This window comes from Panthera uncia (genome assembly GCF_023721935.1).
Source record: "Panthera uncia isolate 11264 chromosome A3 unlocalized genomic scaffold, Puncia_PCG_1.0 HiC_scaffold_12, whole genome shotgun sequence".
Classification (NCBI taxonomy): domain Eukaryota; kingdom Metazoa; phylum Chordata; class Mammalia; order Carnivora; family Felidae; genus Panthera; species Panthera uncia.
This window is the reverse complement of record NW_026057579.1, coordinates 9,226,257-9,251,733: the sequence shown is the minus strand read 5'-3', so window position 1 is coordinate 9,251,733 and position 25,477 is coordinate 9,226,257. Positions and strand designations below refer to the sequence as shown.

Below are 25,477 nucleotides of genomic sequence, written 5' to 3'. Positions count from 1 at the left end.
ATCCTCCCCCCTGAAAAGCCTAATAAGCAACTTTACATACAACTGTCAGTGAAAAAGTGAGGGTGGGGGTGACGGCTCCAGGAAGGGAGGTCGCTCCCACAGCACCCATCATCTAAGTGAGCCGCCTTCCTTTTGCCGTCTCCCACACAAATGAAGAAGCGATTACCTGGAGGGTAGGAGTGCTTTCCATCCACGATCCACTCTAACAAGGCCTCTATTAATTCCAGATTAACCTTTTCGAAATCCATGATGGACATAGTTTTGATGACTGATTTGCTAACCCCTGAAAGAAAGATAAAAATCAGAAGGATAACTAAACCTTATTAAAGACAGTGATGCCTGTGAACTAGGTGGGTCTCACCTTGAATTGCCAACACAGATGTTCACACTGATGCACTGAAATGACTTGGTTTCTTTCAGTCGCTCAGAAAGTACACGTTTACTAGGAGAACTTTTTGCTTGAACAAGGACTCAAAGAACAGGCTCCTGACCCTGCTGGAAAGGCTCAGATAGGCTGCTGTTTCCTTTCTTCCTCCCCCACTTTTACCCATCACACACTTAGTGACCATTTAAATCCCAGAAACAAAATTCAAAGACAAATACACTTTAGAAACCCTCCTAGATTCAATCAAGTCATGAGTCAGATCAGATGGAAGTCCAGGCAATAGTAATCCAGGGAAATCAACAGAGACCAAAGCTTTCACTGACATCTTCACAATAGTGACTCTTTCCCACCCCCCACCCAAAGTTTATTTTGAGAGAGAGTGTGAGCAGGGGAGGGGCAGAGAGGGAGGGAGAGACAGAATCCAAAGCAGGCTCTGCACCAGCCGTGCAGAGCCCAGAACAGGGCTTGAACCCTCGAACCATGAGATCATGACCTGAACCGAAATCAACAGCCCGAAGCTTAACCGACTGAGCCACCCACATGCCCCACACAAGCTTTGGATCTTCCCTGAAAAATACATGTGATTTTAACGGCTTCACTAACAACTCCTGAAGGCTATCCTCAGACTTCTAGTTTAAGGGTTTCTAGTCTCCTCCGAATCTATCTGAGGCCTAGTGAAAGACACAGTTCTTTCTGCTTGGGCTATAAGAGCTATAAGCTTGGGCTCTTTTAAAAACAAATAGCATATTCTTGGGAGTCTAACTCTCTAAAGACTACTGGCCTTTCTTCTTGGGTCCTCTTAATAGCCCATCACCCTAAATATAGTCTAACTAGAACAAAATAGCTGCAGGTAGTATCATGGAAGAGAAGTTTCCTATATTAGGCTAAAAAGTTTGAAAAGGGGCAAAAGCAGTTTCTAAACAATGTTGTTCTACAGTGTGGAGCCTGTGTGGGTCAAAAATGAAAGAAAGAAACAGGTTATATAAATAAGGGTGTGGTGGGGTGTGGAAGGCAGAGAAGGAATCATTTTTATCTGTCAAGATTCCAAAAAGCTAGACTTGACTTTTCTTTTTTTTTTAAGTAAGTTTCATGCTCAGCGTGGAGCCCAGTGCAGGGCTTGAACTCATGACCCTGAGATCAAGACCTGAGCTGAGGTCAAGAGTTGAATGCTTAACCCACTGAACTGTCCAGGCGCCCCCAAAAAGCTAGACTTTTTTTTCAAAAAGGAGGAAAGATCAGCTAACAGAAAAAAAGAGAAGTGAAATCGTTTTTTAAAAAAATTTTTAGGGGCACCTGGGTGGCTCAGTCGGTGAAGGTTAAGTGTCCCACTCTTGGTTTCTCGTGGTCCGTGGGTTCATCCCTGCATCAGGCTCTTCACTGACGACGCACAGCCTGCTTCAGATCCTCTGTCTCCCTCTCTCTCTGCCCCCCCTCCCCAAAAATAAACATTAAACAAATTTTTTCAGGGGCTCCTTGGAGGCTCAGTTGGTTAAGCATCTGACTCTTGCCTTGGGTTCAGGTCATGATCTCACAGTTTCAGGAGTTCGAGCCCGTGTCAGGCTCTGCCCTGACAGCAGGAAGCCTGCTTGAGACTCTTCCTCTCTCTCTGCCCCTCCCCTGCTTGCACTCTCTCTGTCTTTCCCAAAAATTAAAAAACAAAACAAAACTTTAAAAAAATAAAAGCAAAGGGGCACCTCAGTGGCCCAGCTGGTTAAGTGTCTGACTTTGGCTCAGGTCATGATCTCACAGTTTGTGGGTTCGAACCCTGCGTCAGGCTCTGTGCTGAATTCTTGCCTGGAGCCTGGAGCCTGCTTCGGATTCTGTGTCTCCTTCTCTCTCTGCCCCTCCCCAACTTGTGCTCTGTCTCTCTATCAAAAATAAATAAATGTAATAAAAGAAATTAAAGAAATAATAAATAAAAGAAAGTTTTTATAGCTGGGCAGTTTTTACTACTTAAAAGGACTGATTATTACTTTTTTTAACTAGAAAAAGTTTTAAGAGTTGACCTCAGAAACATTAGTTTGATTTTCTGAAAAATGAGAGAGCCTTGAGATCAACCAGATTTAGTCTTTTTGTTATAGGGAAAGAGAAGCTAGTGACAGAGCCGGGTTTCATGACCCCAAATCTTCTATCCTCCTCCTCCCCCCTCAGAAAGGAATTCTCAAAAGTGCTTTCTGAACTTTGGTAAACTGTGTGCTTGAAATTGGAAAGGCCTGGCTTAGATCCAATCATAATTTTTAAAGAAAATTCCGAAATTTCAAAAGAGAAACCAAAGGGGTTTTCCTGTTCCATAATTTAATAGAATAAGGAAATGGGAATTATCAGCTGGTATGATGTACAGAAGGAACACAAACTTTTGACTCAGACATATTTCAGTTAAAATCACTAATGTGTATTGACTAGATGGGCACCGTGCTGTGGATTCGTATTATCTCATTTAACTCCCTAAACAACTCCATTTTATAGATTAGGAAACTGAGGTACAGAGAAGACAAGGGACTTGCTTGAGGAATTCTGAGGGAGGAAGTTGAACCCAGGTCTGTATGATGCAAGTTCATACTCTCAACCTTACTTCTCAGGATGTTGGGAAGATTAAGTGAAATATTTAGGAGCTATGCATATCTTTCTGAACAGCAGAATAATAGCTAATCCCCTAATTCCTGGATGATTACCACTCCCCACACAGGACTGGGAAGAATAGTCTTCGACGGAAGGAGAAAAAGGAAAACTCATTTGCTTCTTCTCCTATAGAACAGGGGGATGCAGGCTCTTACTCCTTGAAAGGTAAGCACTTTTGTTTTTTTGGAAGGGCTAGAGGAGTTGGGGTGGCAGTCCAGGGAAAAAAGCAGGGAGGGCAGTTGAGACATGTCTCTGGTCTAGGCTTTAAGGAAGAAAGCAACAGTAGTAATGCTGCCGTGTCTGTGTGTTTAGCCCAGCTCATATGCACAGAAGACTATCTAGGAACAAAGAACAGTTAGGTGGGACCTGGCATAGGAGGAGGGATCAGCTAAGAACACATAAAGAAATGCTCAGTATAGGACGGACCCACAAAAGACGCTATTTGAAAGCCTGTGAGTAATGCTAAAACCAGTGGATGACATTTTGAGGATTTTAGAGGCTATTTAAAAAGTCTTCAAATATCTCTCCACAAATGACTTATTAACTATAAAGGCAACAAACAGTGACCTACACAGGGGAGACACGTAGCCAACATCTCCTTAACCAAGTGATCAAAAACAACACTGCCAATAAAGGGACAAACCAATGTCATATGCCTCCTGATACGATGTGCCAAAAAGGACTCAACATTGTTTCTGTGGTTTTCTTTTTCTTTTTTTAATTTTTTTTAATGTTTATTTTTGAGACAGAGAGAGACAGAGCATGAACAGGGGAGGGGCAGAGAGAGAGGGAGACACAGAATCTGAAACAGGCTCCAGGCTCCAAGCTGTCAGCACAGAGCCTGATGCGGGGCTCGAACTCACAGACTGTGAGATCATGACCTGAGCCGAAGTCGGACGCTTAACCGACCGAGCCACCCAGGCGCCCCAGTGTGGTTTTCTAACCAAAAATGAAACCCAAAAGGTTGGGTTTTCTAACCTAAATTTAATCATGGGGAAACATTAGACAAATCTAAATGAAGGGATATTTTAGAAAATAACTGGCCCAAACTCCTAAAAAATGTCAAGATCTTAAAAGAAAAATAAAGGCTGGGGAGTTTTTCCAGATCAAAAGAAACTAAAGACACACAACAATGAATGCAATACATAATTGTGGGTTGGATTCTGGGCCAGAAAAAAATAGCAATAAAGGACATTTTTGAGATAATTGGCAAATTAGAATAGTGACTATGGATTAAATAATAGTATTATATTAGTTAAATGTCTTCATTTTGATCATGTCCTGTGATTATGGTCTTAAGAAATACATATGTCCGTTCTTGACTTCAGCTCAGATCATGATCTCCCAGTTCATGGGTTTGAGCCCTGCATCAGGCTCTGTGCTGACAGTGCAGAGCCTGCTTGGGGTTCTCTCTCTCCTTTCTCTGATCCTCCCCTGCTTGCAGGCACGTGTGTGCTCTCTCTTTTTCTCTCTCAAAATACGTAAATAAACATTAAAAAAAAGAGAAAGAAATATGTACTCATATACGAGGGATTAAAGGACATGATATCTGCAACCTACTCAAAGGGTTCAAGAAAAAAACATATAACGTGTGCACAGTGCAAATGATAAAGGAAATGAAGCAAAATAATAATTGGTGAGCTGGGGTAAAGGATATATGAGAGTTCATTGTATGGTCCTGCCAGCTTTTATTATGAATTTGCAATCATATCAAAATAAAAAGTTACAAAATACTAAGGAATATACTTGTATTTCACTACTTCCCAATTTTTCTATAATAAACATTTCTTTTATAATCAGAAAACACCTATATGTAAATATAATAACAATTACGTCCAATATGTGTTGAAACTGCTATTTTTTTTCCAAGTTTAAGGTTGTTCTGATGCATTAAAGACAATGTAGCTGTGAAACAAGAGCCACGTTTTTCTTCCTCTGGATCACGGTGGGGGGCGGCGGGGGAAACTGGTTCCCTATGACATAACCGTAATATTCCCCCAGGAAACACATTACCTTTATAGCGGGCCAGGAGCTGCTTGAAATCCAACTGTTGGTCTGGCACTGCATCTCTGACAGAATCCTGGTGCTGGAGGTGAAGGGAGAGCCTCAGGTCTTCCTCTACTTCTTCAAACGCAGTTCTGCTGCGCCTCGCTTTAAGCTTCTCCTTTGACATCTGTTTCATGGAGCGCAGATAAGGGCTCCCATCCTGCAGCACGTACCTGAGGAAGTTAAACAAAGGGATGGGGCTGTTAGTATGTAGGTCTGATGGTGAGGAATGAAAATATTCACCTATTTATGTTTTCCGATCAGCAGAGTGTTGCTCTGTCTCTGCCCAATTCATGTGCTTCTCTTTCACCAGTCCAGGGTTCTGCTGGCCTGTGCCCTATTTCTGGTAGGGAACACACTAGAATGTTTTTGGTTCTGTTTCAAGGTAATTCTGGAGGCAGTGAGTTTGAGAAAGTGAGAGAATAAAGACAGGTAAACTAGTTAACATGTTAATTTCCCCAGAGATTCACAGCGGAAATGGGGTAGGGCCCCCACATAACAATTTATTTAATAAGTTCCCTACATAGGCTTATTGCATGCAAAAGTTTGAGAGCCACTGTTTTGGGGTTTTTCGCTTGAGAAAACTGTACCATTAAATAAATAGAGAATTAGAAGTAGGTCTTATTAGAAAGGGAAGGAGCAGGGAGTAGAGAAAAATTCTGAACTGAGTTTTCGGTGCCAGACTGCAAGGGCATTTTCTTTCTGGAGCTCAGAGGTCAGGAACAAAGATACTGATTTGGAAATTCTTGGCACAGAGGTGACATCTGAAATCACATGAGTCTAACAGAGGGACAAAAGAGTTTAATGGTGAGAAGGAATAGCGCAAGGATAAAACCATGGGGGGGGGGGTTTCATGGTCAAAGAGTAGGAAGAGGAATCAGGGCTTTCAAAGGAGAGAAATATGTTTGTATCCAATGGAAATGGCCATTTTTTACCCAGCGCTGAAATTATGCAGACATCCTGACTCTCACACTAGACTGCAAGCTCCCTGAGCACTGCAGGATGATGATGATGATGATGATACCTAACACTTGTTAGGTGCCAAGCACAGTTCTAAGCATCTGCAGCTATTAACTCTAAGAATTAATTAATCCATCCTCATGACAACCCTGCAAAGCAGCTATTAATATACCATTTTACTTGTGATGAACCTGAGTCACAGAAAGATCAAGCTACTCATCAATGTTACAGTTAGTAAGTAGAGGGCAGAATGGGTACTTTTTTTCATATTAAATTCTCCATATATCTGGTCCTTCATCATTTAAAAAAATTTTTTTTAATGTTTATTTATTTTTGAGAGAGAAAGAGAGAGAGACAGAGACAGAGAGCGCGTGAGCAGGGGAGGGCAGAGAGAGAGAGGGAGACACAGAATCCGAAACAGGCGCCAGGCTACAAGCTGTCTGCACAGAGCCTGATGCGGGGCTTGAACCCATGAACCATGAGATCATGACCTGAGCCAAAGTCAGATACCTAACTGACTGAGCCACTCAGGTGCCCCTGTCCTTCATCATTTTTTCAATAGACTTCATTCTTCAGTACAGTTTTAGGTTCACAGCAATATTGAGCAGAAGGTACAGAGGTTTCCTGATACTCCCTGTTTCCCACAAACGTATAGCCTTCCCCATTATCGACACCACCCCCCTCGCCCCCCAACACCAGGGTGATATAACTGTTATACTGATGAAGCTACAATGGTACATCATGATCACCCAAAGTCCATAGTTTACATAGTTCCAGTCAGTACTCTTAACATACAATGTGTACTGTGATGTGAATTGCAAATGATTTGTATAATATTTGCTGAAAAGGGAAAACCAAACACTCAAATGGAAAAATCAGAAGAAAAACTAACATGTCTATTAAAATGCTGGCACACTGAGGTAAAATAATGTTTTCAAAGACTTTCACCAAACCTTAATTAATGTCTTCCTTACCTTGTCACAGCAATTGCATCTTCCAGAAAAAACTGATCAACAGGAAATGTACGACCTAGAAGGACAAGAAAATAAGACTCAGGATACCTGTTCAACTACCTTGAAATAAATAGTTTGCAAATGTAAAATTCTCTTAAAACTGGGGCGCCTGGGTGGCGCAGTCGGTTAAGCGTCCGACTTCAGCCAGGTCACGATCTCGCGGTCCGTGAGTTCGAGCCCCGCGTCAGGCTCTGGGCTGATGGCTCGGAGCCTGGAGCCTGTTTCCGATTCTGTGTCTCCCTCTCTCTCTGCCCCTCCCCCGTTCATGCTCTGTCTCTCTCTGTCCCAAAAATAAATAAAAAACGTTGGGAAAAAAAATTAAAAAAAAAAAAAAAAAAACAACAAAAAAACAAAGCTTGGCACATTAAGGTACTGTTTGCTCTGTCGTCTTAAACATATCAGAAGAAAAGAAAAGCCTTTGATGAGAGAAATTAGAAGGGATAGATAGATTCCAGCTCATAAAAAAACAGAAGTATATAGGTGGAAATGCTCATTTGGTAATAGGACATTTTTTAACCTCTTTTTTTTTTTTTTTAAACCTGTTACACTTTTCCCACCCTCCCCTCCCCCAAGGGGACTTTTAAACATTCAACAACTAGAAGAAATAGTACGATTATTCGTCAAAATCGTCCATAAATTGTTCTTGTGACAATCAACTGCAGAAGGATAAAGCAACCTCCAAGGTGATAAATTAATCCCACAGTGAGACTGTGAAAGCACCAGAAGACACAGACTACTCAACTTCACTTTCTCTCAGAGTGGACCAACATCCAGGAAGTTAGCAGAATCCTGTAGTGAACAAATCTGCTATACACAGAGACAACTCTATGACAGATTACCACTATTAACTCATACTTCAATATTAAACACAACGGAATTCTAGAAATCCTAGTAACTGAGACTTTTTTCAAAAGCACATGTAAAACTGAAATCTCTTAGCAAATGGATATAATGTTGCTTCTTTATTAATTTCATTATATGGTCATTAATTTTATTTGTTATAAATCTAATCACTTCTTGAGAAAATATCAATACCTGTTATTTTACATCTCAGATGAACTTTAAAAATAATTATATTTCCTTATCAGAACAAGGCATATTTAATGATGCATATTAATCACCTGGGATAGTAATAATTGGGCAGGAACTGAAATATTCTGAAAAGAGCTCAGCATTTAAAGTTGCACTCATTAGAATAACTTGAAGAGTTGGTCTCTGCAACAAAATGTCCTTCAAGACGAGCAGCAAGAAGTCACTAAGGGAAATAAAAGAAACACCTCAAGATCAAACAAATTTAATACATAAAAATGAATTAGCTTTATTTTTTTAAACGTTTATTTTATTTTTGAGGGGGGAGGGAGAGAGGAGAGAGAGAGAGAGAGAGAGAGAGAGAGAGAGAGAGAGAATGAGCAGGGGAGGGGCAGAGAGAGACAGAGACACAGAATCTAAAGCAGGCTCCACACTCTGAGTTGTCAGCACAGAGCCTGACGTGGGGCTCGAACCCGTGGACCGTGAGATCATGGCCTGAGCTGAAGTCAGATGCTTAACCAACTGAGCCACCCAGGCGCCCCAAAATGAATTAGCTTTTGATGCATTTTGAGCAAGGAATGTGTAGACCTATGTGAAAAAAAAAAACTTCACATCTTATAGAAAGATGTGTCATGATCCTAGATGTGAAGACTTAAAATTATGAAGATATAAACTCAAATAACCAAATAAACTCAAATCGGTGTACTACCAATCAAAGTACCAACAGGATCTATCATTGCATTTGATAATTCTACTTCTGGATATCTACACATACATAATGAAGAATATACAAAGATTTTCATAATAACATTGTTCGTAATAGTAAAACAATGACAACTGCCTAAATGTCCATCGACCAAGAAGTGGTTGGCTAAAAAGAAATCACCCAATCTGTGGAATAACATGAGGCAGACAGAAGGAAATAACACAGAGCTTTAGATACTGATATGAAAACATCTCTGAAAAAAACCCAAGTATGTACTGCAACAAGCACTGCACAAAAGCAATATCCTTACTGGTCTCCCTGCTTTGGCCCATCCCCTTGCAATCTCTTCTCAATAGAGCAGACCAATGGTTCTGTTCGAATGTAAATCTTACTGTGCCGGTCTTCAGCTCATAATCCTTTGATGACTTATTAAAATCCTCACTAACAAGTTAGGTCCTACATGACATTTTCTGCCCCTACCACCACTTGTCTCCGGCTGCTCTCCCCTTATTCACTCACTCCAGCCACACGGTCCTCCTTGTTGTCCTGGAGGCATGTACCTCAGGTCTTTTGCACATGTTATTGATCTGCCTGCAATGGGCTTCTCCCAGACATTCACAGGTAGTTCCCTCATTTCCTTCAAGTTTTTACTCAAAGATACCTTTGTAGCCAGGCCTTCCCTAGTCACTCTATTTAAAAATTCAAATGCTCCCCTCCCCTGCATTTCATATCACCTTTTCTCTTCTTGGCACTTAACATATTTTACTTATTTATCATTCTTATCGTTGAGCTCACCCATCAGAATAGAAGCTCTATGAGGACAGGGATTTGGGTCTATGTTGTTTACTAATAAAATAATCTAGAACAATGTCTGGAACAATAGTAGCTGCTCAAAAAACCTGTTGACTTACTAAATGAACACATCAGTTGTGTAAGAAAAAAAAAGGTCAGAAAGCAAAAGTACCTATTTCTAACAAAGTAAACATAAATGTCAATGTATAAAAAGGACATATCACTAGTCTCATCACCACAGTTATCTCTGGGGAAGAGACTGGTAATGCTTGGAAGTGTTAAGGGAGACTTTCATTTTATCTGTGTTGCTTGGATGGATAGATAGGTAGATAGATAGATAGATAGATAGATAGATAGACAGATGGATAGATGGATGGATAGATAGATAGATAGATAGATAGTAGGCTCCATGCCCAATGTGGGTCTCAAACTCACGACCCCAAGACCAAGAGTTGCATGTTCCATTGACTGAACCAGCCAGGTGCCTCCTGCATAGCTTTAACTTTTAATGAGAGCATATTCTTGTACTATTTCGTTCTCTTTAATTTCATGAGCTAATTAACTTACATGTACGACTTTTGTTTCTTTTTTAGGGAAAAGGACATAATATAACAATTAAGAAATGCTTAAATAATTTATAATACATGCATACTTAAAATCTCCTTCTGCAATTATTAATAACTTCAAAGATAGTTCATGCTATCACGTTAACTATTATATGAGAAGCAGCACACACAACTCCAATAGTGTTTGTGGAGACATATATCTCTCTCTACCACATCTCTCTCCTAACTCCTAATATACTCCCAGAAGAAAACAGACCAAAATCGTAACAGGTAATTATTATACAGGGGACAAAAAATATTTTTTGACATTTCTTTGATACTTTCCAAACATTGAGGAAAATCATGTTATCTGTATGGTCAGAAAATCTATTAAAAATTTTTTAAACAAACACAGCTATAACTTTTCTACATTTAACCTTTAATCTTATGTATATTTTTACTGATCTTGAGTCCTAGATTTTACTCCTATTTTTTTGTTTTTCTTTTTCCATCTGAGCCGGCAAATATCCCCCTACTTTTTCTTGTAATATGTACACTCCTTTCCCAAAGGCTGCTATTTGTAAATGACTGAATCTCCCTTCTCCAGAGTGTAATTTATCTTTCATCGGGTATTATTTTGAATTTTTAACTGTTGATATTCTACAAGTCATTAAGTTTTATATAAAAATCTTTCTCTTTTGAGATCACGATTGAGAAACCAGATCCAGTACTATGCTCTAGTTTCTCTGAGTTTGTGGAAATATAGATGTTATGAAAGCGAAAACCATTTTTTGTATTTAGAATTATACTGGATATAATTTCCCCTAAAATTTTAAATGTACCTTTAGAATATAACATTTAAATATTATTAGTCTGGGGGCGCCTGGGTGGCGCAGTCGGTTAAGCGTCCGACTTCAGCCAGGTCACGATCTCGCGGTCTGTGAGTTCGAGCCCCGCGTCAGGCTCTGGGCTGATGGCTCGGAGCCTGGAGCCTGTTTCCGATTCTGTGTCTCCCTCTCTCTCTGCCCCTCCCCCGTTCATGCTCTGTCTCTCTCTGTCCCAAAAATAAATAAAAAACGTTGAAAAAAAAAATTTAAAAAAATATTATTAGTCTGGTAGAATGTCTTATTTGATTTCTTCCTCCAAGTTGTTTAGTGATTCTGTGAAAATATTTTCTTCTTTCAAATGTTCACTTGAACATTTGCCTGCAAAAATGAAATGACTTACCATTTATTTTTCCCCCCACTGTTTTCTGGAGTCTCTACAAAAAAATTATTTGTCCCTCAAAGATTCCCAGTGTTTTATGTATAGTCATTTAAAATTTACTATTGCCATGTCCTAGGAATTATTTCTTTTTATTTTGATCTATTCTTTTTATATGTAAGTCCGCTTTTCCTTAGTTTCCAATTACTTGATATTTCTTATTTACTAGAGTATCAGTGTATTTATATCTTTGAACAAATAGTCTTCTGGTCCTATGTCTTCCCTGCTCAGTTCTTAAAAACTTTTTATTAGCAGTAGCAGGGAATCCTTTTCATGTTTTTTGGTTTGTTTCTTTTTTAAATTTTGCTATTAGCTATTTTCTGCTTCTCTGGCAATCTGCCAACTTTAGTTACTTAGATTTTCCTTCCATTCAAGGTACTTATAATAGTATAGTCCTTTTTGGGAAAGTCTAATAATTTTCATGGGATTCTTTTTTTTCCATACTACTTTTTTTTTTTATTGCTCTAGAACATGATCCACATGACAAACTATGATTAATGCCACCTATTTACTAGGCCCTTCCTTTTAAAATACTCAGAATTTTGATTTTACATCCCAGCCCTTTAATGACTTCTAATTTCATAGAATAAAATCTAAATGCTTTATTGTCATGGTATATAAGCCCCTGAAGATCTGGTTTCTTCCTTTTCTACCTGCTACTTTTTCCCTCATTTACTACAACCAGCTGCACAGGCTTCCTCCAGTTTCTGGGCTCATGATACCCTTTCCCACTGCAGAATCTGAGAATGGTGGCTTTGCCCCCATTTGTCACACAGGATGCCTTCTCATACTTCTGTTTTTAATTTAAATATCATCTCTTGAGAGACAGCAGCTCTGACCATCTCAGGGATCTCTCCCCTGCAAACACAGCAACCTGTTTACTCCTTCATAGGACTTACTCCAATTCAGAATTGTTTACGTATTTATTTGTTCATTATTTGTTTTTCCTACTAGACAATGAGATAAAGGGGAGTCATATATGTTTGCTCACTATAGCAACCCCAACAATTAACAGATCACTTGGCACTTAATACAGTCTCAATAAATGTATGAAAGAATGTCAGGACTGAATGACTGACCAAATGAACAAAGAAGGAAGGACATACTGACCAATCCATCAACTACAGCATGCCTTACACCTGCTACTCCTAAGTACAGTGCCCAGCTCAGCATGATGCCCAGGAGGTGTTAAGTATCTCCTGGGAGAAGATGTCCATCTGACAGGATGACTCTTCTAGTGATGAACATATGCCCTCCTAGCCTTTTTAGTATTACAGACCCTGGAGATCAGGAAAGCGTTCCTCTTCTCTAACTTGGGCCTCCTCTGTGGCCTTCCTCTCTAGCTCTGTGAAACTGAACTGGAAACAGAACAAAATTCTTTCAGCCATGTCTTCATTTTATGTGTGTGGCTATTTGTTAGGAAAATCTTTGTTTTACCTTTCTTCTGTCCTCTCATGAACTTCATCAACAATGATATGGGTGATTCCTTGTAGAGCTGTGTCTCCCTCCAGCCTTCTCAGCAGCACGCCTGTGGTGCAGTACAACAGTCTGGTGGCTGAGGACTTACACAGAAAAGGGCATAGAAGGCATTCATGGAATTTTTGAAAAAAGGAAACTCTTTCTTTCTTTTTTCTTTTCTAAATTTTAATGAGGCTCCACATCCAACTTGAGCCCACGTGGCTTGAACCCATGACCCTGAGCTTAAGAGTCATATGCTCTACTGACTGAGCCAGCCAGGCACCCCAGGGAACACTTTCAAAGCCAAAATGGCAAGGCCATTTTGAATGGATAGGGACAAAGAATATTGAAAACGTCAGCAGTTGCATTTAATCTGAAACCACACTAAATGCATAGTTTCTTTCTGGCAACAACAGTAAAAGCTTTTCTACTTTATATCAAAAATTTAAGTTTAAACCTCATAAAAAAACATTCAAAAAGTATTATAAAACATAAAAACAACAGTGAATAATAAACCCAATTCTAAATTTGTCTGTTCCTTATTTGGTTAAATGGATTAAGTCTCAGGATTAAGAGTAAAATAGCAGTTACTAGATCACTTCTGCCAATAAAGAATAAAAGGTCTTTAAAAAAAAATGTTTCTTTTATTTTAAAAGAGAGAGAGGGAGAGTGGGCTTGCATGTGCAGGCAAGCAGGGAAGGAGCAGAGAGAGAGAGGGAGAGAGAGAATCCCAAGCAGGCTCCGTGCAATCAGCACAGAGCCTGATGATGTAGGTCTCAATCCCGTGAACCATGAGATCACGACCTGAGCCAAAATCAAGAGTGGGACGCTTAAATGACTGAGTCACCCAGGTGCCTCAGAATAAAAGGTAGAGGAAATTAAGTACACCCAAATAAGAGTTTATACCAAAATATTTCTGAAAGGTCTTTAGCCCTACCTAAGTCTATATCCCAAATTGCCCATGTATCTCCGGACCCCAAAAATTCTTTATACTTGAAAACTAAATTTCTGTTACCAGGAAACAAGCAGAGCATACGAACCTTGACACTTTCCAGCCGGATCTGGTACCCCACAGTCAGACCCACTCTTTCTGTCCTTTCTTTAGCAACACGTTCAGCAACAGATATTGCCGAGATTCGTCTGGGTTGCGTACAGATGATATTGGCCACCTTCTCAGGTGGTCCATTCAGAGAATCATCCAGAATAAACTGAGGAATCTGTGTGGTTTTTCCACATCTGTATGTCAAAACAAAGAAGTCCTAATATGAGAGTTTTCAAGTGCTAGTTACCAAAAAAACAAAAACCAAACTAAAAAAAAAAAAAAAAACCCAAAACAATCATGTGCAGTGAGGAAAGTGAGAAACCTGATTATGATAAAATGTGTTCCACTTCATTTATCTTCTAAACTGACCTACTGACTTGTTACCTACAGCTCATAACTGCTAGGAATTTGCACTCAGATTAACAGGGCAATCAAATAATCATTTAGTATCATTTGTAAAATTGAGACAATTGAACAGACATTAGATTAAGTTCTGTAAACACCACTACAAATGACCTCTATGTTTGAATCCTAAAGAAATGGGAGTATTATGTTATGATTTTTATGTATTATCTTACTGATTTGGCTACAAGTAGACTGAGGTTAAAAAGATATGAAACTGAGGGGCACCTGGGTGACTCAGCCAGTTGAGCGTCCAACTTCGGCTCAGGTCATGATCTCAGTTAGTGAGTTCAAGCCCCACGTGGGGCTCCGTGCTGACAGCTCAGAGCCTGGAACTCACTTCAGATTCTGTGTCTCCCTCTCTCTCTGCCCCCCTCCCCTCTTGTGCTGTCCTCCTCTCTCTCTCTCTCTCTCAAAAATAAACATTAAAAATTTTTTCTTAAAAATATAAGAAACTGGAAGATCTCTTTAAATGTTTATTTATTTATTTTGAGAGAAAGAGAGGGCCAGCAGGGGAGAGGGGCATAGGGAGAGGGAGAGAGAATCCCAAGCAGGCTCCACACTGAACCGACATGGGGCTCAATCCCATGACCACAAGATCACAACCTGAGCTGCTATCAAGAGTCAGACTCTTAACTGACTGAGCCACCCAGACACCCCAAGAAACTGGAAGATCTCAAATTACTACTATATTGGTGAGTCTGGGCACGAATGTAATTATTAGGTTAAATACTTTTGAGTAGAGAACTAAATTAAAGCTACAACCTATTGCTGCTAAATAAATTTGGATAACATGCGAAAAGGGTAAAGTAGGAAAAATAATATGCCCTAAGTTGTTATTAAAAGAACAAATAAAAGCTCTAAGGAAATCAGAATAAATTTAGCAGATGGAAGTTTCTAAGTTAAATGTTCTAGAACTATCCTTTACATTTAAAAATGGGCCTGGTAAAAGTCTTCATTTAGACCTTTTACCTTAAAATTGTCTCAGGGAAGAGGTGTGCAATGTCTATAAATTACTTGATGGATTTCTGAGGTGTTTTTTTGTTTTTTGTTTGTAATTTGGGTCTGTTGGCTAAAGATCTGTAAAATTAGGTTCTGTGAAATATTATTTAATATCTGACAAGTAAAGCACAAATAAGAACAGTTACTAGTTTTTTACAAGTAGAACTGGTTATGGTAACCAGGGTGCATACCATATTCATGGATGAAAGCTGCATTACAAATAAATTGCATTCTTACCCAGTCATACCACTTATAACAAGCACTTGGTGATCGCTCAACAATTTAAGAATGGTTTCTTTTTCTTCCCAAGCAGGGAGCGATTGTCTTTCTTGCAGAATTGCCTGGAACTGTCTGGAAGCCTAATAATATAAAAGATAAGGCATCAGTTACGTTACTTTGAATCATCTTTCTTTTTTTTTTTCAACGTTTTTTTTTTTTTTTTTTTTTTTTTTTTTTTGGGGGAGAGAGAGACAGAGAATGAACGGGGGGGGGGGAGAGAGAGAGGGAGACACAGAATCGGAAACAGGCTCCAGGCTCCGAGCCATCAGCTGAGAGCCTGACGCGGGGCTCGAACTCACGGACCGCGAGATCGTGACCTGGCTGAAGTCGGACGCCCAACCGACTGCGCCACCCAGGCGCCCCTGAATCATCTTTCACAAAGATCTCAGGTTGGAATCTCATAGCTAGACCCACCCTTTCTGCTCTTTCTTTAACAATTTGTTCAGAGACAGAAATTGCAGATTTGTTAGGATTGGGGGCTGGTGACTTCAGCAGAAGGCTGCTTAGAGAATCAGCCAGAGAAAGCTGTGAAATCTTTGTGATTTTCCTACGTCTGAATAAACTGCAAGATCTTGTAAGAGAAATAAGCCATCTTGTTTAGCACTACCCAGCTCTTCCTAGCAGGATTCTCTGCACCAGCACTATCCAGTAGAACCTTCCATGTTAATGGAAATGTTCTATAATAGCATTGTCCAAAAGAACAACCTCTGACTACACGTGGCTAGTGAGTATTTGAAATGTGGTTAGTGCTACTGAGGAACTGAATTTTTAATTTTATTTAATTTTAATTAACTTAAATTTAAACACCTGCATGTGGCCAGGGGCTACCACACTGGATGGCATAGTTCTATCAGATTTTTACTAAAATCAGTAATAGTAAGAACACTCATGAAAGGTACTTTTTGGCCACCCATCACATATATGTAACTCAGTCTGACGTCCAATGGCCAATAAAGATTGTAGCATATGTTAAATCTAAAGATATATTGTTGAATAATATAAGAAATTTACATTAACACATCATTTTCTGCATATAATGTTATCATATAAATTTATCACCTCTAAACACAAACTGATCAAACTGAATATGTAATTTTTTGTTTTTACTATCTTACTACTTATGGTGTGAATTTCTATTCATTTTGATGTTCTATAGGCATTGCACTACGTATGCCGTAGTGTTATGCTGTGTCAAAAATCAGAATCAGAACTTCACAATTAGAAATGCTGCTAGACAGCATCCAGTCCAATCCCCAAACTGGCTAAGCAACTTGTTTTTGTCCTACATCCAACCCTGCCCTAACAGTTCACTTACAGGTTCTTTGAAAACAATCTTCATGTGAATGGGATAAAAACATTATGGACTTTGGAAACAGAGATTTAACTTGAAGCCCTTGTGTGGCCACCTGCTAGCTATGTGACCTTGGGCAAGTTATTCATCCTAGGATTCTCTCAAATGGAGTCAGAGTCCCTCCTTCTCCTTTCTCCACTATTTTTTCTAATATAAATCACAGCACTAATTTTCATTTCACTTATCAGATTGCCTGTCATAGTACCAGAGCCACAAGATTCTGAGAATATTTGGTATATATGCGTGCATTTCACTTTCACTAGCCATTGGATTTTCGAAAACTATCTAGAACATGCACCCAAGTTTGCTGTGGCTTGCAGAAACTGACCACGCGGAGTTAAAGAGAAACAAAAGCATACTAGGGAGGGTAGCGAGGCTTTCTCACTCCTAACCAGTTCATCTGTACAGTAGGGAGGCAATGCTAGCCAATCTCTGGGAACACCCTACCTGTTTGATTCGGAACTGCTTGCAGAGTTTAGCATTTTCAGCATGTACTGATTTTGCCTGCCAGTCATATCTTCTGGAAATCTTTTTCTTAAGGTTCACATAGCTCTCATTCTCCACTATAACTGGTGCAGGACCTTCATCCTCCTCTGAATCCTCCTCAGGTTCTGATTCTTTTTCAACTTGCAGGGGATAAAAGGAAACATTTTCCATATGGAGCCCTTTCTTTAGCAAAGGGGGAGAGTCACTCTCTAACAAAGTAACAACAACAAAAAAATCGTAAGATGGAGAAAAAGCTAAAGCTTGAATAAAGCAGGTTCATTTGTTTCAAACAACTACTTCTACTGCTAAAGAACTTAAAATGCATCTTCAAATATACTTTAATTAGGAATAAGTGGCTATTGCTAAACCAAATTAAAAACGAAGAAGAAAAAAATCATGGCATGCTTTGTTAATTCTGTAGACTCTTTACATTCAAGGAATTAACTGACAGTTTCAACTATTTGCAAGTGTTCCTAAAATTCTATGACATGAAACCCAAACGTCTACCAAATGATAAATCAATACACAAAATATGGCATGTCCTTAAAATGGAGTGTTATTCAGCAATAAAATGAAGTACTGATATATCCTACATGAACAAACCTTGAAAACATCATGCTGAGTGAAAGAAGCCGATCACAAAAGCCACATATTGTATGATTCCATTTCCAGGAAGTATACAGAATGGGCAAATGCACAGACACAGAATGTAGATTCATAGTTGTCAGGGGTTGAGGAAAGGGAGAAATGAGCACTCGCTGCTAGTAAGTATGGGGTTTCTTTTAGGGTTGACCAAAATGTTCTGGAATTAGACAGTTGTCATGGTTGGGGCGCCTGGGTGGCTCAGTCAGTTAAGCGTCTGACTTCGGCTCTGCCATTCCTGAGTTGGAGCCCCGCGTCAGGCTCTGTGCTGACAGCTCAGAGCCTGGAGCCTGCTTCAGATTCTGTGTCTTCCTCTCTCTCTGGCCTTTCCCCGCTCACGCTCTGTCTCTCTCTCACTCAAAAATAAAGATTAAAAAAAAAAAAATAGTCGTCATGGTTGCACCACTCTGAATATACTAAAAAGCCACTGGATTGTACCCTTTAAAAGAGTGAATTTTATAGTATGTACATTATATCTCAATAAAGGTGTTACTTAAAAAAAAAAAAGGCCCTGTCACACAATCTGTCATTTCTCCAGGAATATATTTGAATCCCACATACTAGAAACTGCTGTTTGGCAGCAAGTGGCTAGTGAGTGAACCTGGCCAACTGTATGCCATCCACACCTTAATGCAGTTTCATTGTTCTCTACTTACTGATGTTTACCTAAGAACTCTTGTGAAATCAGGAAAACTTGTTTCTCTCAAAGATGGCAACAAATAAGAATTCCTTGAAGAACTTTGAAAAAGGAGTTTAACTGTGGTGTACGAATCTGTATGGCAAATCCACAAAGCGATCAAGCCAGAAGGTTCCACAAACATTTTTTAAACTGAGGGTTTAGGACTTCATAAAGATAGCCTTAACACTAATGGACTTTGGGGGTCTAGTATACTGTGGAAAGAGAAATATCTCTAAAAACTCAGTTGAAAGTAATTCCATGAAAAACATCAGAAGTAAACATGTGAAACCAAATGGATTAAATCAAACAGATTTTCTGGGAAGATGCTTTAAGGTTCTTCCAACCCCCAACTGTAGAATAAACTTCTGTATCACTACAAACTTTCAATGCAGACAGCCCAATCACAGTGACAAAACTGGGGCTTTCAGTGAAAGTCAGGCCACAGTTCAGGGGATTCTCATTCCCTTTTGCCCTTGGACTGAAGAGACTGATTGGCCTAAGATCACCGGGAGATCCTAGAGAAGCCCTCAGAAGCTTGGTCTTCCTTAATCCATCCTGAATGCCCCCTCCACAAAACCCTCCACTCAATCAAAGCCTTCCATACCTTCAGGAGTCTGATTTGGAGCGAAAGAATTGTTTGGGATCACTGGTTTACGACAGACAGGATTATTTATTCTGGTCCCAGACGATACTGGTGGAAAGTTCACAGGAGGGACACTGTATTTGTGATGGGTGTTTGTTAGTAAATTGACTATTTCTGATTCTTCCTCTAAAAGGGTTATCAAAGAATATACAACAGGTTCGGAAGTTTCTGCAAATGTCAAGGCCTTGCCATAAAGGAACTCAGAGATATGTAAACGACAAGCCAGAGGTAGATTCTCATTGGTGGAATAAAATGCCACAAGGGGAGCTTGATAGGGGTATTTGTGGTCTTTAGAAAATCGAATTTCAAGTTCATATAAAAAAGAGGCATCTTCATGAGCATTAAGATGAGAATCATCTACAATTCTTTCTGCTCTTCCGACAATTTGATTTGGGGGCACTTCATGTTTGAATTTGCATCTTGATCCAAATTTACAATTTCCTTTGAGGTAAAATTTACAGATTTCAAGTGAAGTCTCCTGTGTATTTTTGGTGCTTTCCTTTTGCTTTGATTTGCAGAATTTACTCGTCAAATACTCCAATTCCAATCCAATGGTCCAGACTCGGTTCTGAATTCTTTCGATAAATTTTTCTCCACAGATTGACTTCAGAGCAAATGCCTCTTCCTGCCGCTGTTCCACACACTCATCCACGCTCACATGGGCAACCGCCTCAGAGAGCTTCATCCTCTCCCCGAATGTCTCTGAAAAACACTGTGTGAGCAGATGTTCCAGCGATGCCCCCACATCTCCATCACAGATCCGCAGGGCTGCCTGACAGCGTTCAGGGTTGAACCCATACCTACCAAGTGTGAAACATGACAAAAAATATTGAGTAATTTCAAATCACAGAAGTGAAGTTCATTTAAACATGCTCATGTGAAGTTATAACTGTATATAGGCAGGATTGGCATTTTGAGAAAGTATCCCTGGTAACATGGATCCCTCCCTAGTCACCCTGTCCTGAAAGAGAGGGTATTAGGCACATCAGCACCGCAGCAGCCCCTGCAACAGGAGAGCTTTCCAGGAGCGGGGAGTAGGGTTTGTAATGTGATTCCAGTTTCTTCAGTTCTCCCCCAGCCGCCATAAATGTTGAAAGCAATCACCTGGCAAGTTTCTGCACTGCAAATGTTGAGACTGTGAATTCTGGATTAGGAGGCTCCACTCGGCCTGAGCCAGCACATTCCAAAGGGTCACAGTCGGGAACAAGGGAAGCTTCTCGGCCAGCAGGCCAGTACTGTTCATCATCACAATCAGGCTCGTCATCTTCCTCTTCCCCAGAAATGCCTCTTCTGACAAAGGTAACATGTTCGTATTATTAGATATTAAGTTCCACTTACTTCAAAGTAAAATTTAGCAAGAGTCTAAGAATTTAATTCAGGGAGCCAAAGGACACAGGATCCTAACCATTCTTCAGTCACTGATTTGAACTTTTACTGATCTAACTTCTTTCTTGGCAATTAATATTTATCAGGCATTTATTAATGCCAGGTTCTATGCTAAGTGTTGTATGTGTTCTAGCTCTTTAAAAATCTCCCCACAACCCTCGATCAGATACTGCTGGGATGTCCATTTTTCAGATGATCAACTAAAAGTTAGAGAGGGTTAGTAATTGCCAAAGGTATACAGTAAAGAGCAACTAGAGATTTTAACCCAGGCAGTGTGACCCCAGAGCCTGTACTCTTAACTACAGAAGCCCTGGCCATCCTCTTTCTCCTCATTCATAAAAACCATCCCTGATTTTTTGCTTTGCCTAACCACCTTTCCTAAATCTAAGGCAGATAAGAGATACGTAGGTAAGACGGAGGCTAAACTGTTGACTAACCCACCCATCGGTTCTGGTGAATGGAATGCACTGACTTCTTTGACTGAAATCACAGAGCAAAAACAGCCAAAATATTAAAAGTTGTTTCTCTGAGGCAGATGGTTATGAGAAAGTGTAATCCTAAGACTTCATCTGATCAACTCAATATTTGCTCCTCGAACAACACGTCTACTTGTTCACTGCAGGGTTTTATTTGGAAGTCTGTCAATAAAGCAATTACTGAATCCATACCAGCATTGTCCTCAGAAGAAAAGACGCAAAGGCAATCTGTACTGCTCCCAGATATTGCAAAACAAACATGCTCTAAAACTGCTGCTGAATAATTATTCATGTTTTGCTTTTGGCTCACTTTCAACTAATCACATTGTCACAATAGGATCAGTACTGAAAAGCATTCCAAAGACACACTGGACGGACGGACGTTCCCACTGCCCCCACTGCCCCCACTGCCCCCACTGCCGATATATCTTCCTTAACATAATAATTGACTCAAATAAAATAACTCACTCAGATCCAGCATCCGCATCTTGTTCTTGCAGGTCTCGGAGAAGAGCTTTCACTTTCTCTTGATTCTCAGAAGTCATATGCAGAGTCTGAAGGGGCATTTTGGCTTCGGGCTTCCATTTGGGGCGTGCCTCTCCTTTTCTACTGTTGCTAGGTCTGCAAAGGACACATTTACCTGTGACCAGAACTCTTACGCTCTCCTCACAGTCCTCAAACAGATACAACATGGACTGGACTGTCAAGTGTTTTACAAAAGATGACAATGACTGTGAAGAATTTCCCCTTTTCTACAGTATTTACCACACTTCATTATCTTGCAACTGCTGGGGAAAAAAAACAACCTGGTTAGATTCCTAATCACTAAATCTGGTTTCACTAACTCAAGAATCCTCTGGAAAAAGTAATGCTATGATGACTCCTGCTGCAGTTGAGAGTAGAGACTTTCAAAAGAAATGTTGCACGCAAAGCATTTATTTCATTCTGTTTTAGGTGCCCAATCTGAAAACAATGGGAATATTAAGCCTTACTTTTGAAATATTTACTGACCTTATCGTTATTTCCTGATTACAAAAAAAAAAAAAATAATAAATACATGTTCACTGGAAAAAAGCAGAAAACAGAAGCCATCGTAATTCATATCAATTCTTTTTTTTTTTTTAATTTTTTTTTTTTTTAACGTTTATTTATTTTTGAGACAGAGAGAGACAGAGCATGAACAGGGGAGGGTCAGAGAGAGGGAGACACAGAATCTGAAACAGGCTCCAGGCTCTTGAGCTGTCAGCACAGAGCCCGATGCGGGGCTCGAACTCACAGACCGTGAGATCAAGACCTGAGCCGAAGTCGGACGCTTAACCGACTGAGCCACCCAGGCGCCCCAATATCAATTCTTTTTATATACACTTTTAAATGAAAGTATACAGCACATATAATCTTTTATAATTTATTTCCTCATCAAAATAAAACTGGAATTTTCGTAAGATTAAATATTCTTCTACAACATATTTTAATTTTTTTCTTTTTAATATTATCTGTTATTTTAGAGAGAGAGTGCATGTGAATGAGGGAGAGGGGCAGAGGGGGAGAGAGAAAGAGAGAGAGAGAGAGAGAGGGAGAATCTTAAGCAGGTTCCATGCTCAGCACGGAGCCCAACACAGGGCTCAGTCTCACGACCCTGGGATCATGACCTGAGCTGAAGTCAAGAGTTGGAAGCTCAACCAACTGAGCCATCCAGGCGCCCCACCTATATTCTTTTTTTAACTAATATTTAGTTGGGAGTTGTTCCCAGAAAAGGGAGAGAAAGTGAGAGTAGCTAATCTCTAAAAATTCCAGTAGACAGCTTGCAGCGCTGTTTAAGAGACAATGAGAATTCTATACCTATACTGCATAACATGCAGTAGTAAAATCTTTACTTTCATTAAATATTCACTAGAATGATCAGAATTTATTTGTTATTTAAAAGTTGAATATGAAAGAAGCCTGGATATGACTCTGTCACTGGTCACCTGAAGCACCAGTGAAGATTTGGCTGATATGTCTGGAAAATAGATAACTCATCAACTAAAAAGACAGAGTACAGTCACGTCGAATTTTGGCATTTTCAAACTACAATGTGTAAGGAATACTTAAAATCATTTTCATCACTTTCGCTATTTCCGATATTTGCTTTCCTGGTAACATTAGTTTCAATGACAGTATTACATTCAATTCACAGTGTCATGTAAGTTGAAGTTAACTTCAGATTTCAACCTTCGAAAAAAAAAAAAAAGCTATTACTTGGCATCATGCCTTTAGAAAAGGTTACAAAGTGGGGGCCTTCAAGGGTTTAAAGTAAGAGGAGGGCCACCTAGGAGGCTCAGTCGGTTAAGCGTCAGACTCTTGGTTTCAGCTCAGGTCATGACCTCACAGTTCATGAGTTCGAGCCCTTCGTGGGGCTGACAGTGTGGAGACTGCTTGGGATTCTCTCTCTCCTCTCTCTCTGCCCCTCCTGTGAGCGCTCTCTCTCTCTCTCTCTCTCTCTCTCTAAGTAAAAAAAATTAAAACAACTTTTTAATTAAAAAAAAAAAAAACAGGGGCGCCTGGGTGGCGCAGTCGGTTAAGCGTCCGACTTCAGCCAGGTCATGATCTCGCGGTCCGTGAGTTCGAGCCCCGCGTCAGGCTCTGGGCTGATGGCTCAGAGCCTGGAGCCTGTTTCCGATTCTGTGTCTCCCTCTCTCTCTGCCCCTCCCCCGTTCATGCTCTGTCTCTCTCTGTCCCAAAAATAAATAAAAAACGTTGAAAAAAAAAAATTTAAAAAAAAAACAAAAAAACAAAAAAAACAAGAGTATAAGTCCCACAGATTAGAAATCGATACCGTTTCTATCTCTGAACATGAGAAAGGCATAATGACCTGAACGTGCGCCTCGATTCACTGAAGATACAAAAGTCGTCACCGTCATCCCAAATTCTACTCGAGGCCTTTCTGTTGCCAGCACTGCCACCACCACTGCTGCCACCCCCATGAGATTTACTAGTGTGACTCCTGCCTCCTCTTCCTCCTCTAGAAGACCCTTTTCCACCTCCTTTGCCTGGCTTGCCTTTTCTTCTTACTGAGGAACTCATTTTCACCTGCAAGAGAAAAAAGTAATACAGACACCATAAAATCAGACAAATAACCCTTTGTCGAAGTTATGGATATAGCCCATTATAGACAGATAAGGAACTGCATATTTTTACAAGGGTCAGTCTAGGGGAAAATAGGTAATTCTTTTACAAAAGTTTTACAAGCACATCCCTCTGAGGATTAATATTTTTTAGTGACTTTCTCTGACACAGGTTGCTTAACCAAGGATGTGCATCAAAAATACATGGAGAAGTTTCCAAACACGTGTCCTTAAGCCTCAATCCTACATTCTGATTTGGTTAGATTTGGTATAGGGTTTTAAAAACTCTAGTCGAGAGGGGCACCTGGGTGGCTCAGTTGGTTAAGGATCCAACTCTCGATTTTGGCTCAGGTCATGATCTCACAGGTTCGTGAGACTGAGCCCCACGTTGGGAGGAGCCTGCTTGGGATTCTCTCTCTGTCCCTCCCCCCATGAGCACATGTGTGCTGTCTCTCTCTTTCTCAAAATAAACAAACATTTAAAAAAATACTTTAAAAAACACTGTAGTTGAGAAGAGATGTTTTTCATGTATTTAATACGTGATTTGATAAAATTTTACTTTACGTATACACTTTCAGAGACACAGACCTGGCTCAGAGATTTTGCCTGGGTAGAGTAAAAGTATAGGGCCTTTGTATGCCATTGAAGTTGTTAATCAGTTTAAAATAGAATGTTATAACTATAAGATGTTTTATGTAAGCCTCATGGAAACTACAAAGCAAAAATCTACAGTAGGTACACAAAAGAGAAAGGAAATCAACATACTGCTACAGAAAAAGCATCAAATGACAAAGACAGCAAGAGAGGAAGAAAGAAACAAAGGATCTATAAACCAGGAAACAATGAATAAAATGTCAATTATTAAGCCCTTAACTTCTCAATAATTACTTTAAATGTAAATAGATTAACTTCTCTAAGCAAAAGACACAGAGTGGCTGAACAGATGAAAAAAACAAGACCCAGCTATATGCTGCCTAAACGGAATTGATTCAGCTTTAAGGACACACACAGGCTGAAAGTGAAGGAATGGTAAAAGCTATTCTGTGCAAATGGAAACCAAAAGAGAGCAGGGGCAGCTATACTTTTATTGGGCAAAATAGACTTTAAGGCAAAAACTGTATCTCGAGACAAAGACGGTCATTATATAATGATAAAGGGATTAATTCATC

General features: G+C 39.8%; 1 protein-coding gene across 3 annotated transcripts in view; it reads right to left on the bottom strand.

The window, feature by feature from the left end:
* Window positions 1–25,477, bottom strand: part of DHX57 (DExH-box helicase 57) — a 55,944-nt gene that overhangs the window by 22,846 nt on the left and 7,621 nt on the right. For 2 of the 3 annotated variants that reach the window (XM_049652254.1, XM_049652255.1), the window contains exons 2-13: window positions 24,056–24,273; window positions 21,673–21,825; window positions 20,447–20,632; window positions 19,304–20,142; window positions 17,340–17,587; window positions 15,500–15,621; window positions 13,857–14,052; window positions 12,796–12,920; window positions 8,145–8,278; window positions 6,985–7,039; window positions 5,018–5,223; window positions 167–283 (exon numbers count right to left, since the gene is read on the bottom strand). In XM_049652254.1, coding sequence (XP_049508211.1) covers window positions 167–283; window positions 5,018–5,223; window positions 6,985–7,039; window positions 8,145–8,278; window positions 12,796–12,920; window positions 13,857–14,052; window positions 15,500–15,621; window positions 17,340–17,587; window positions 19,304–20,142; window positions 20,447–20,632; window positions 21,673–21,825; window positions 24,056–24,267 — 2,593 coding nt within the window. In that variant the 5' untranslated portion in view covers window positions 24,268–24,273. The remainder of the gene's footprint in view (window positions 1–166; window positions 284–5,017; window positions 5,224–6,984; window positions 7,040–8,144; window positions 8,279–12,795; window positions 12,921–13,856; window positions 14,053–15,499; window positions 15,622–17,339; window positions 17,588–19,303; window positions 20,143–20,446; window positions 20,633–21,672; window positions 21,826–24,055; window positions 24,274–25,477) is intronic. The other variant, XM_049652257.1, reaches the window with a different exon arrangement.